Source organism: Pocillopora verrucosa, chromosome 5 (genome assembly GCF_036669915.1).
Source record: "Pocillopora verrucosa isolate sample1 chromosome 5, ASM3666991v2, whole genome shotgun sequence".
In the NCBI taxonomy this organism is placed as follows: Eukaryota; Metazoa; Cnidaria; class Anthozoa; order Scleractinia; family Pocilloporidae; genus Pocillopora; species Pocillopora verrucosa.
Window position 1 is genome coordinate 9,095,307 of NC_089316.1, and position 13,407 is coordinate 9,108,713.

At 38.4% G+C, this 13,407-nt stretch overlaps 3 protein-coding genes and 1 non-coding gene across 4 annotated transcripts; 2 read left to right on the forward strand and 2 right to left on the reverse strand.

The window, feature by feature from the left end:
- The first annotated feature begins 295 nt into the window (after positions 1 to 295).
- Positions 296 to 379, forward strand: Trnal-uaa (transfer RNA leucine (anticodon UAA)). The gene has a single exon. It is a non-coding gene; the product is annotated as a tRNA-Leu (tRNA).
- A 2,919-nt stretch (positions 380 to 3,298) lies between these two features.
- On the reverse strand, positions 3,299 to 5,949 carry LOC131776967 (uncharacterized). The gene has a single exon (XM_059093179.2). The coding sequence runs from the start codon at positions 5,524 to 5,526 to the stop codon at positions 3,457 to 3,459; it is 2,070 nt and encodes a 689-aa protein (XP_058949162.2). The 5' UTR covers positions 5,527 to 5,949; the 3' UTR covers positions 3,299 to 3,456.
- Positions 5,950 to 9,388: 3,439 nt separating this feature from the next.
- On the reverse strand, positions 9,389 to 10,816 carry LOC131776959 (kinetochore protein spc24). The gene has a single exon (XM_059093167.2). The coding sequence runs from the start codon at positions 10,724 to 10,726 to the stop codon at positions 10,148 to 10,150; it is 579 nt and encodes a 192-aa protein (XP_058949150.2). The 5' UTR covers positions 10,727 to 10,816; the 3' UTR covers positions 9,389 to 10,147.
- A 58-nt stretch (positions 10,817 to 10,874) lies between these two features.
- LOC131776942 (tetratricopeptide repeat protein 32) lies at positions 10,875 to 12,408 on the forward strand. Its single transcript, XM_059093137.2, has 2 exons — positions 10,875 to 11,166; positions 11,375 to 12,408. Exons 1-2 carry the CDS (start codon positions 10,875 to 10,877, stop codon positions 11,491 to 11,493), a joined length of 411 nt encoding a protein of 136 aa, XP_058949120.1. The 3' UTR covers positions 11,494 to 12,408.
- Positions 12,409 to 13,407: the final 999 nt, after the last annotated feature.

Here is a 13,407-nt window from a genome sequence, read left to right on the forward strand (position 1 = left end):
GCTATCATCGATACTACAGCAGATGAAAGCGCTTAGAGGCATGTCTGCCTCCTGCTAATTTATTTTGTCTTTGCGGTTTTCTCTGCACGATGGCAAACAAAAAAATAATTTACTACTTCGTTAATTTTTGATTGGGATAAAAGTTATCATCAAAGTTTTAGCACCTGCGTTTCGCCTAGGGAAAACGTCGAGAAAACTGTGAGGAGGAAGTTAATGGTATGGACGAGAAAACCTGGTGAGTAAATATAAGTCATTATAGTACATGTAACACTATTTGCCCCTCTCCACGCATGTCACCAGGATGGCCGAGTGGTTAAGGCGTTGGACTTAAGATCCAATGGACGTATTGTCCGCGTGGGTTCGAACCCCACTCCTGGTAAAAACGTCCTCTTTTTTTTTTTTTTTTTTATCTCTTTTTATTCTACTTCCTACGATTTAATAAATCGATCGGAAAGTGTCATATTTGGTTTAGTTTTATCCTGTGTTACGAATCACAAGAAATCGTGGGGAGGTTTTGAATACATTCTTTCTATGAAAATTTAAGGTGCTCACAAGCGAAAATGTTTGTAACTCCAAAAGAATAAAAGCCTTTGGTGCATCATCTTCTGATCTGCAACGAGAAAACAGAACAGCTGGCGAACGAGGTTTAATCACATCCTCATGCACAAACGGACATTGACACAGCAATTGGCACGACGAGTCGGTTACTTTCAATATTACGGCGATGCATGAACTGATCGTACAGGCGTCGGTGCTACACGGCTACCAACTGCCACTAAGTTCCCAAGATTGTACCTCTACCAGGTCTTTATTTTCTTCTTCTTCTTCTTTCCTTTTTTAAGACAAATCCCGTTTGACCTGCAATAATTAGATTATTTGCTAGCTCAGAAACATTTTTCTCATATTTTGCCGTGGTATCGATGGCTTTCAATTTTTTAATTTTTTTTAAATATTTTTAAATGCATTGCAAACACAACATTTTGAACCAGAAATATTAAAGTAGATTTAAAATGCTGAACAACCTCGCCATTTTTCTATTGGTTGATATCAACGACATCAGATGCTGCATGAGAAAGTAAATATAGAGCAAGGATAGGATGGGGCCGAAAGGCGAAACCCAAAGACAAGAGCCTGCGAGCGGGCTAAACAGTCAGCGGTAAGAGGTCACAGGGTAGTATATATGTCATATACAGGCAATTATTATGTCCCCAATACATATTATGTTCTGTACTTTACATAAGCGGTGGAATACTGCCGATAAGCGGCTTTTAGTAAAACACCTCTCTTACTTTGCAATACGTGTCTGATATATTTTGTTCTTTAACTAACTCTTTGAAAAATTTACGGGTGCTTTGTTCTTCCAAATTGCTCGAGAAACCAGTTGAGTATTCTGTAAAAAACGTACCTACTTCTAATTTCAACTTTCTGCCCTCAATTTTACCCTTTTTCCCGAATTTAGCTGACTGTAACGTCTGAGGTTACTTGATGTCCTCTTAGCTAATGGGAATGCCGAAGTAAGGCTTCTCGTGAGTTGCACGCAGTAAAGCATAACAACGCACGTGCGTTTGGAATTTGAGGATGTCTTTGGAATCCCAATCTTCGCGTGCCGTGAAAAACACAAGGAACACCTGATCAAAGTTAAATCGATCAAACACTTACTAAAGTGACACTTCTGGCAGGGTCAAAGAGAGTTGAGAGCTGAAGTGTAACTACCTCGAATATACCATGTCAAGCTTCCTAACATAACGCCATTGCGTCTTAAAGAGGAAAAAAGCTCTTCAAAATATGAGGAGTTGCTTATTGGCACCAGTACAAAACCCTCACAATAACCAAACTTTCATTAATTACGTAAAACTGAACAACACATAGAAGTAATCAATTGTGAAATTTTAATTGAAATGGTCATCAAATTTTTGTGTTCGCCCTATAAAATCTGAAACTCTAACTATATTATATTAACGTGTGTATGAATTCCGTGATGCAATAATAAACAGGTGTGATAAAATTAACGTAAATAGATTTCAGCGTACATTTCCTCATACTCACCCGAAGAGCGAGTATTGTGTTTAAATTGCGCGAGCAACATGAAATGTGCGCCTTACGTTCTCGGCGCCATTCATACAAAGATTCCGTTCTACTCAGAATTTCATTCAATACATATTGCTCTCTGCAGTTTAAACAATAAAAATTTGAAGGGAATAGAAACCCAACAAAAAAATATTGCTAAAAAAATTATTATGAACTTTGGAAAACTCAACAAAACATTTTAACTTGAGGAAATGAATTATTTCCCATAATAGAAACGTTTCTGTTCTTTTTGATATAGGTATAGCGCGTATTAAACCTTAAAAATCAATCAAATAAACATCTCTCCTCCGAGATACAACAAGAGAGCACAGTTACAATTTAAATAAGGTGGTCTCTTAGTCACTTGCAATAAATAAATGACAACATTTTCACATTCTATCAAGAAAAAACGTGTTCAGAAAAGTTAAGGGCTGTTTACGGCAAACGGCAAAAATTAAACTCAGTTTACGCCCGCTTTTCCGTTTGTGGGCTAGGACGAAAACAGTTGCATTTTGTTCAGCTTAAGATTATATTTCTGCGGTGTTAATTAAGAATATTGAAACGATGAGTAAACTGATCAGATTTCAGTTTTGCCATTTTCGTAAAAACACGCTTCAACTTCCGTCAAATTTAACTCCCAAGCAGTCACTCTTTATCTCCTGTTGGGAAAAACTCAAGAAATATTGTCCTACTTACATACCCTCTTACCATCTTGGCCCCAATAATTTTTTACAGCATTCACTTTGAAAAAACTCATGAATTCAAGATGATTTGTGGAGATTTGAATTTGCTGAACACGCTGCCTTGAAGATCGAAATTTCTTTTAAAATTTTCATCGCCAGGATTTGCTGAAGTACACGACCAGAAAATAATTCTGATGTCTAAATTAGAACCAAAAATTGTTGAATGAGTAATTTAAAATCCTCTAAAGTTTAGGTGAAAAAGTCAAAACACACTTAAGCTGCTGCTTCAAGAGAGAGAGTGAAAAAAAAAAGAAAAAAAAACCGGGCGGTGTTGACGGTTCATAAACAAATTTATGAAAATACAATAAAAAAGCACTGAGGCCATGATGCGGCGCTGAGATAGAATTTAAGTAATCTTTTAACGCGCCTCAACATTGGAAATACTTTTCTTTGTAAATGCTTCGCAATTGACACTAAATAAAAGGCGCCACGTTAAAATCACAATAACCCTTTCACGTCTCAACATTTGAATTAATTTACTCTATAAATTTCTCAGCCTAAAAATATTTTATTTGATCATATCGCCCGTTTTCCACAATCTGTCGAAATTGAGTGCCATTTCACGTACTACATCGCGCGCGTTCTGCGCTAAGACATATCGCGCTCTTTCGTGAAACGTGATACTAAGTCGATCCAAAACCACGAATCAAACCATTTCCATCTCTCTCGTCACTTCATCCAGATCAATATCGTCTAGACACAGACTCATGCGTTTCCAAAAATTCTGTATTTCCAGCAATTCATGGGCGGAAGTTTGGAGTGGATCCCTGTTTGATATGTGGCCCCTTCTCCCATAACTTGCGTGACTTTTCGTTCGCGATGGCATCGTATTTTTCCCGTTCGTTCTACGATTTCCAGATCGCAGTTTCTTAGTTTTGTGTGAATTACTTACCGATCGTTGAACGAAAGATCCCTCGCGAGAAGTCCTCGAGAGATCGCTTTCTTGATCAGTGCTCGTACTCGCGCGCGGAATACTCGAATCGGGTGACTCTCTCTTCTTTACTCGTTGCGCGCTCGCAGGTCTTGTACCTTTCTTGTACATCTGTGATGGTGAAGAAAGATTTTGCGATCGCGGATTCGTAGCCGAAGAATAAAGGTGATGAACGCGTTGAAGATTCTGTCCAGCTGTTTCTCGTGGTAAAGTACACAGAGGCGTTTCATTTGTTGCGTGCGTAAAATGTTGTGTTCTTTCAATTGGTAGTGTACCATTGCGTGGCGACGTTACATCTGTCGCGTTCAAAGGTGTACTCTTTTCACTAGCACCCTGTCGCGAATGATTCTGATCAGATGTTCCATCATGCAAGGTAATTAATGATCCATTACCCATATGATTTCCATTCAAAGATCGCTGTATTTTTGAGACTTTTTTTCGTCTTGAATAAAAATCTTCTCCATGGTGAAAAGTATCACCATTGGACTCTGATGCCGGTATGGGATCTCTTCCATTAAGAACTTCTTCCAACTCCTCTTTACTAGTACCAAAGACTGTGTCTCTTCTTTGGCCATCTTTAAACTCTACGCTTTTAACAACACCGTTCTTTACCTTCGGGATAAAAGGCGGAGAAAGATGATCAGAAAATTCTTCGAGCATATTCTCGTTTGATCGCTGCAGTGTCAAAGCACTCAATCTATTCTTCTGGGCCTCAACGACTTGGGAAGGAACCTCCGTTTCGCTCAAAATACGACTGATTCTATTTCTGTTCACGTTGTTGGCGGAACTTGGTGATCCGATTAGGAAAAAGCTTTGCCTCCCACAACAAACTGCATCCAAAATCGCAGCTTTAAGCTTGCGGTTTAACATCACGTAGATAAGCACATTGTAAATCACGCACGACTTAGCAACCACAACTGTAATGTGTGACAGGAGAGGGTCAATGTAGCTACCAGAAGCTTTGATCAACGAGACGACAACATAAGGTACCCACACGATCATGGAGAAAAATATAACTACTATGATCATTTTCGCAGTCTGTATGTGTGTTCTCTTTAAGACGGGATACCGCTTCTTGACAGAATTCGGCGTTCCAAGTGATCTTCCTATTGTACGCTGCGTACTTCGGCGTACAGCGACAAAAATGCGCGCGTAGCAATAGATCATCACTGAAAGAGGCACGAGGAAAAGAAAAAAAGGTGCAATAACTGAATAAACAATAGATGAGGTTCTTTGATCGCCAAAGTTAATGTAACAGCCACTGAAAAAAACTTTTTCCTCCACAAACGAATTCCATCCAACACATGGAGGAAATGTAAACAAAAAGGTATAAAGGTAGATTATGAGTACTATTGCAATCGCCTTTCGTCTCGTAATTACTTGAACAGCCCGGGTCTGGCTCGGCCGGGTGATAAAAAAGAATCGATCCACAGAAATCGCCGCTAGCGTTGAAACGGTACAGCAGATGAAGAAGTAGTGGAAAAACCCGTACACAACACAACCGGCGCGACCAAACAACCATCTTCCATACAACGTGGACGCGATTGAAAAAGTATTGTCTAAGATGGAAAGCATCACATCGCAGAATGCCAGGTTCAGAATAAACAAATTAGCGGCTGTTCTGAGCTTTGGGTATTTCCAAAATACAAAAATCACCAGACAGTTTGCAATAATCCCACAAACTCCTACGGCACACAGATAAATAACGGATGCGAGTCTCGCAGTCCCATAATCGTCTTCGAACGAAGAACCGTTGACAAACAATTCCTTATTACTAGAGCTCATATTGTGTTTGCCGGCGAATTGTTGGTTCCTTCGTCGTAAAACTACCTTGATACGTCCTCATTTAGGTCACCTCTCCAGAAAGTCAATTTCCACGTAGTTAAGACATTTATGACTCAATCTTTTCACTTCATTTAACGCACGGAAACCTCAAGTCATGGAAATTAGATCGAACGTTCAGGCCAGTATCCCGTGGGTTCTAATGGATTCTAATGTTGACCAATCGCATTGAAGTGTTTAAACAGTTCTTTGACGCTATTACCATAAGATACAATTGTTGATTAATAGAGCCTTTGTAAACCTCGCACTTTTGTTCGCAAGTTTGTTGTTTACTCGCGATTTACCTGACCGAATATATTTCCTTCGACCACTGCAAAATAGCTCCTAGAAAGACTGGTTGCTCTGAAGATGTCAGATATTCCATCCAAATTCGATTAGCAGATTACGAGAGGCTCTTAATAACAATTTCAATAAAATTGTTCAACTCTAAACGAACGGTTCCAGACTAATATCTCTTGGGCATATATTATGCAAATAGCTGTCATCAAAAACATTTTATAGCAGTATCATTGTTCCAATGACGTAACTAAAACCGAAATGGATACGACATTCTTACGCCCGTTCGCCGCCTGAGTTTATATTTAGCTCGAGAAAATTGGAAAATGTATGTACACACTCAAGAGCTGGTTGAAAATTCAAGAGCGTAGAACAGGTAGAAGCGTTTTCCATCGTCTGTAGGGTTGGTATTTTGTCAGTGAGCTAAATGACCAATAATTTTAGACACAAAATGTCGTCGAGTAGGTTTCATAAAACGGCCCAGATTCTAAATTATATTATTTGCGGAAGATCAGCATATGATTATAACGGTATTAGAAGGTCAAATGTTAGAAGATAAATATAGTGTTTACATACCGACAGCGACGTGAGATTCAAGTATATCAATAACGTGTTTTGCATTTGAACGCATGTATAGATAACATAAGCCTCTTAGTGTTTTTTTTTTTTTTTGTTACTGTTTTTTGTTCAATTTTTGGTTTTGTTTTTGTTTTATTCTTCTTTCTGATGACATCAAATCAGTCTGATTGTGCGTACAAACAATTTCTGTACAAAAATCAAGTCGGGCACTACTCTACAGACAACCAATTAGTTTTATTTTCGTTCATGAACTTCAGAAAAATACTGTTTTATTTTAATTTCCTGATACTGTTTTCTTCCTCTCTAACAATTTTTTTAAATATTAATCACAGATGTTGGCTCAGTCACGGATTTTTACAGCGTTAAAATCAATTTTAGACGGAACTGAAACATTCAATCTCTCGATTAGAACTAGACGATCAAAGAAGAATGTCTCAGCGTGTAATAAATACAGATCAAGGCACCAATGCTTGCCTGCAAATTTCGTTTCATAACCCGAACGTGGGTGGAATTTATATTGCACAAACCTATTTTTTCTAATTATGTATACTTCAGGTGTCAAAATGACACTTGAATTTTTTATTAACTGTGTATTGTTTTGTCTTTTTCTTTTCAAAATAGTTCAGAACTGGAGGTAAGGAAAGGAAGACACGCCAGGTTCTGTCTGGTGGAATCGACAGTTCCTCCACTTCGTGGAAATGTTATGTCTCAGCTTCTATTATTACCGAGAGCAAACAAACAGGAGAAAACAGACAAAAAAGACACCCCAAATTAGAATTAGCCTCTTGTTTTCGCAGACTGACTGACTGTCTGTGGGGTCGCGACTAAGAAGCTGCAATGTCGATCGACCTCTTTTCATCCCTGGCCGGGCTGCGATTCTCTGACAATGTTAGACTTAAGCCGGTTACCGGTGTTCTCCCACCGCCTGTAAGACCTCTTATCGCCATCTGTTAATTTAGCCTAAAAGCAAGCTATTAGGGTTCTCCTTATTGCCCCTTTTCCGGAGACAGCCGCTGTTACACCATCGGCAGCCACTAACGTGAAACCTCTGAAGGTAGGGTACGGGTATCCGCGCTTCTTCAACTCTGCTCGACACCGCCGTTTGATCTTCCCGCTATTTCTGTCTGCCACCTCGTTCACTACCGTTTCAGAAATAAATGTCACAGCATGTTCTGATGCAAAAAAATTCCCGTTTCACTTCAGATAAAGCCAAACATGCAAAGATTTTAAGAGGAGTTTCTTCCCTCGTCAATCCTTGAAATTGCGTGCGTGATTATCGCCTTTTGCGTGCGAGACTTTTTAAAGGTGTGCGTCAATTACACGAACAGGCTGTTGCTCTCGTCAATTGAATTGCTCTGAACAGACGGCATTTGTTTTATCTTTCAGCTTCAGTCGAGAGATCAGGCGTTTGCGTGCCACAAACTCTTGTTGTCGTTTGACTTTCTGGTTTGGACTCATTTTCCCTTGAGTTACTGAAAATTCGCGCGTTATCACGTTCCGCACTCGATACCCGTTCCAGGGATTGGCGCCACATCAAATGAATGTTTTTCTCATTATCTAATATCACTGAGAGCAGAAGTTGTTAATTTTTTTCTGCTGTTTTTTGACCACGAACGAGAGATAAGACATGTATTGAAAATCAGTGTTGTTTTTTAATTACCTAATCTGCGCTCTCAACTCTATAAGAAGCTTATGTTCTAAAGTCTGATTCCAAAAAATCTTATTGTTTCTCTTCTACCATTCTATTCTATGAAGAATACCTCTAAAGGCTTTAATTAGTAGAGTCTAAGTCGATTAAGTTGATACTGTAACTAGCTCCCAGAGTAGGACCTAGATGAGTGATTAAAAAAGGGAAAGAGAAAAAAAATTCCAAGTTCTCAGATTATTGACTTTGAAGCTTAACCAATGAGATTTCCGGATTTCCCATAAGTCTATTTGCGTTTCATTTGCATATATCATGGAAAATTGATTTTATCCCAGATTGATTGTTTTAGCCTCTGATGCAATCCTTAATCCTTGAGAGTGTTATTTCAATCATGGTTAATGTCATTATTTTGACACTTGGCGAAGGTATGACTTACAGTGATTTATGAAGAGTTTACATAAGGTGAAGTGGTCTAATAAAATATAAGCTTGTTACAAGTGCTCGGTCTGTGAGGGCAAGCTAGCCTGTTCAAGTGTTTCTTCTTTGCGGGTGGGTGAAAAAGCTGGCAGACAACAAATTGTGGTTGTAATTAAATATAGGGAGAAGTTTCTAGAAACTGCGGCACTGTGTCAGTGGAAGAGTATAACAAGATAATTGATCATTATCAACTCAGGTGATAATTTAAATTGGCCACCATAATAACTCCTGCCACTTTTCATGCACCGCTCGCTCCTATTGACTAAGGGCACGGCACAGGCTGGAGACTAACAAAATTTGGGTAAGAGTGAGGAGGGAAAGGAATGCCACTTCATCCCTGGGAATTTGCCCTTCGAAAAGGTGAAATTCCCCAGGAATAAAGGCCATGGTAAGGCAAGCATTTTTTCCACATGCTCTTTACCTTGTCTCTACAAACCAAAATCCTGGCACAGACTGAGGGAGCCCGCACACAAAACCCAGCCGAATCCAAGAGCATTCCAGGTTGTAAAATTACATAAAAACTGTCATGTATTCTTAGCAATGGGAGAGAGGTTACTTGTAACCTATGATCATCCCCCTTGGTACACCCCCTCCCTCTGGGTGTGACTAAGCATTGTGAAGCAGAGACAGTGCAGCAAGTTTTTGAGTGGGGGGGGGGGCTATTTTTGGCTCCCTTATTTTTGTTAAATTATATTTTGTTCAATTTATTTTTATTTTTTCAAAAAAGTGGGGGGGACTAAAGCCCCCCCCCCAGCCCCTCCCTCTGCGTAGTCCCTGTGAAGTTCTGCTTGGAATCTCACAACTGAGGAGCACATTTGATGCCTTGCAATCATAGGATGGTCTGATTTATTTCTTTTTGTGTTTATACAAAACATAAAAATCATATTAAGTTTAAAAGGCTTTTTTTGTAGCCATAAGCACTTGGTATAGTTGGTCAGGTGATTACCAAGATTCTCCAGATCTGATTGGTTCATTACAGCTGCATATCTCTACATAATCACCATGTGAAAGGTGATTGTAACAGCAGTCCTGCAAATAATTTCTGGTCAAACACTTATTTAACACCTTGGTAACATACATCAACAAAGACACTAAACACTATCTATTGTAACTTCATTCAGCATTTCAGTAACTTCATTCAGCATAGGCAGTTTACATAATAACCTTAATCATTCTTTGTACCAGTTTGTGTCTTTGTTATAAGCTTTGTGACAAGTTGGAAGCAAAGAAATAAATAAAAGTTACGATTTTTTCTGACAATCACTTGAACAAGGCCTCAGGCTTGGTAAATAATGACAATTGCTTTTACTTTCAAACTTATGTTCAGAGACATTGCTTTTATATACGTATATATGCTATTAGGCAAAGTAATGTCTACAACAGATAGGGAAGCCTGCATAGTCAAGGTATGTAAATAATTCCTTGCTATGAAAAGCAGCTGAAAAATTAACAGTGAAATAAAATATTGTTAATATTTCACAACAAACACGCTAAAAACATTCTCTAAAATTGTCTAAAAACGTCATACACTTATAACATATATATATTCCAAGGATGAGTTTTCTTTCATTCCCCGTCAACATAGAGTCAGCCATCCAAAAGTTCCCACAAGACGTTAACAATATCGTATTTGGTTTTTTCACTTTTACTGAAACAGAATGGTTTGACATCGTTTAAGTTCGCGATAAATCCTTTAACTTGGTCATCGTCGCATTCATAATCCCATCTTATATGGCTCACGTTTGTATACAGGCTGAAATTGTACTTCGTTTGCGGAAGAACTTCCACTCGATCGGTTTTCACTTCTGCGGCCTTCTCTGTCCATTCCTTCATTTCTGCCTCTTTTTCAGTAATATTCTTTTCGAAGACTTTGACATCGGCCTCCAGTTTTTCGATGTGCTTTACAGTGGTATCTTTTTCAACTTGCAGCTTCTCTATTGCCGGCAGTTTTTCATCGACTCTCAAAGCTTTTTCCTCCTCCTCGTTCTTCGCTAATATTTTACTTAGGGCCCGCAAGGTCGTCTTGACACTTTCCTGCTGTAGCGATCGCTCTTCATCAATGTCGTTATAGATCTTCGCAACTTTTACCAGAGCTTCTTCGTCTTCTGCGCTAGCAAGAACTGTAATTACTTCATTGGGAGTATCCACAGCTTCTTTGAAGGACATCGTAGTTAAAACCTCAAAGGACGAGATCAAGAATTCGTTTCCCAAACTGTAAACAAAACTGCAATTTTGAAAAATGGCGCCTGAGTTCAAATTGGTTTCCAATCCTTACCGTGCCTGAGTAGTACTCAGACCTCTTTCATTATTCAATATGGCAGACGTTCTCGCTGCTGTTTATGACAGTGCAAAACTTTTACGAAATAGTGGATACTACAGCGATGCATTGAAAGAATTGAATAAGCTAATTGACCTTTCCAAGAAATGCAAGGAACAATCCGAATCACTAAATCAATTGTTATCTCGTGCATGGAACGATAGAGGACATTTAAAGTATTTGAAAGTTGACTTCGATGCTGCAATTTATGATTACACTCAAGCTATAGAACTCGATAAGAACTTTGCAGTACCTTACTACAACAGAGGGCAGATTCATTACAGAATGGGTACGTACAAGTCATTTCACACCACTCTGAAATCACAGAATGCTTTGAATTTTTTTGTTTTCTATGTATTTTTAAATCTGCTAAAAAAAAATGAACACATAAAAAAGAAAAAAACTTTATTTCCAAGTTACTTTCCAAGTATTTCCTTTGCAATCCTTTAATATGTTTGACTTGGTTATTCTTTGTTCTCATTTCTTTGAAATGACAGGACGTTATGAGGAGGCAGTGAAAGACCTCAGACAAGCCCTGAGAATTGACCCAAATTTTGAAGATGCAAGGCAAAACCTAGAACAAGCCATTCAAGATTGGAATCTTAATCCAAAATAAACTACTATCTGTGCATAGATTTGCTCTAATGAGGGCTTAAGCTCAAAACATCGGCTTTAAAACTTGTTACGGTAGCCAATTTACATTATCAACTCAGTTGATAATACTTAAATACCCTGTTATACTCTCCAACCAACATAGCACCACAGTTTCTTTACAAACTTACCCCCTTTATTCATACAATCTGTGGAGACATTATTGATAGATGTGTTGTTCACTGTCATATAAAAAACGTAATTCAAGTTATGATTCAAAGTCTCCTTGACAAACACAATCTTTTTTCTTTTTTTATAGATAGAAACAAATTAAATAATTTTTAGTTAAAAAAAAACAGTTAATTGAAAGAGGAACTAGTATTGAAAGGACAGACAGTAATTTTCGGTCTAAATGGAAAAATTGTACATTTTATGACACATTATTTTTGTTAACCCTTTAACTCCCAGAAGTGATAAACATGAAACCTCCCTATAATATCCCATACATTATTCAGCAAACAAGTAATGAGAATGTTCAAAGTTATCAGGTAGAAGCTGCCATCTTGATCAAGCACCAAGTTCTCATAACTAATTTAAAAGGAAATGTGTAGCAGCTAGAGGGGAGAATTAGCAATCAGATCTTGGGAGTTAAGGTTTAAAGCTAAATTGATAATTTTGACTGCTTTGGCAGTCTCTTTTCTTATCATATCTTTCTTAATCTGTTCCTCGCGTTTACAGAATGGCTTACTTTCTGAGCTGACTTTCAAGTTTTCGTGTTAAGAAATGTAAAAGCTATTGAAGGACAAGGAAATATTACATCTCAAGAATGTGACTTTCTGTCCCTCAGCACTCACCCCTTCCATGCCCGTATTCACTCTAAAGACTCCTGTAGCGGTTACCAAGCCTCGTTTTAAGGCTTGGGGTAAAAGACACAACTAAACTCTGAAGAATGGTAAATGTCACTAAAGGCGTCCTAGTCGAATGGTAAGTTTTCTTCCCGGTTATTGGGTACAAAGAAACAAAAGAAAGGTTGTTTCTTCTTTTTGATTAATTTTTCCTGCGACAGAAATAAAAAGATCTAAAGATTACAACTCTGATCCGTACGGATGCATGTAAGCCGATTCATTGAAGAGATTTGAACATTTGAAGTTCTCGTAAAATCATACTTTTCTTTCATATTCATAGCGATCCTGCAGTGAAGCAGTTTCTTCTTCACCTCGACGAGAAAGTAGCTCTGGGAAAGAAGTTTGTGATCGAGGATCTGGATGAGACACACATATTCGTCTCTGCGGAAATTGTTCCTGTTCTCCAAGAAAAAGTGTGGGAAATAATGGATAACAACTCCTTCAATATTTCACAAAGCAGTTAAAAACAAACAGATGGATCCAAGATTACAGTATGAGAATTGTTTGTTTCAACGTTAACATCACTGAGTTGATCTGTGCTAAGCACGAACCACATGCTACTGAGGAAATTACTAAGATGTTGAGGGTGCATGTCGGACAGTGATGGTTAATCTCTGGTAATTGATGAACAGATAAATATTGGGAAATTACGTGTGGTTATTTACTGTACTTGGCACTCGGACTTTGGATAATATCATGGAAAACAGCAGCGCTGTTGTAGCATTTCTGGTCATTGGTAAATCTCTGTCCGCTATCTCTTTCACCTATCTTCCTTATGCCAGTTGGTGCATCTGCTGTCAACCAGCTCTGTTACCTACTGCACTGCACCTCTCGCACCAAAAGCTCCATTTAGGTTTTCTCTCTCCTTCTCTGCAGTTCTCCTGTACAATTTCCTGGATCTTCCCCATCTGCAGTGTTTTTCAGTAAAACATCAATGGACAATGGACAGATCGATAAAGTAGAAAGAAGACAGAGACCTACATACAAATAGTAAAACAGATGAAGAGCTGAATTGATTGTTTTGCAATTGTATA

Coding starts and splice junctions, on each gene's coding strand:
- LOC131776959 (XM_059093167.2), bottom strand. CDS start 10,726: ATGTCCTTCAAAGAAGCTGTGGATACTCCCAATGAAGTAATTACAGTT.
- LOC131776967 (XM_059093179.2), bottom strand. CDS start 5,526: ATGAGCTCTAGTAATAAGGAATTGTTTGTCAACGGTTCTTCGTTCGAA.
- LOC131776942 (XM_059093137.2), top strand. CDS start 10,875: ATGGCAGACGTTCTCGCTGCTGTTTATGACAGTGCAAAACTTTTACGA. Junction 11,167..11,374: donor GCAGATTCATTACAGAATGG/GTACGTACAAGT, acceptor TTGAAATGACAG/GACGTTATGAGGAGGCAGTG.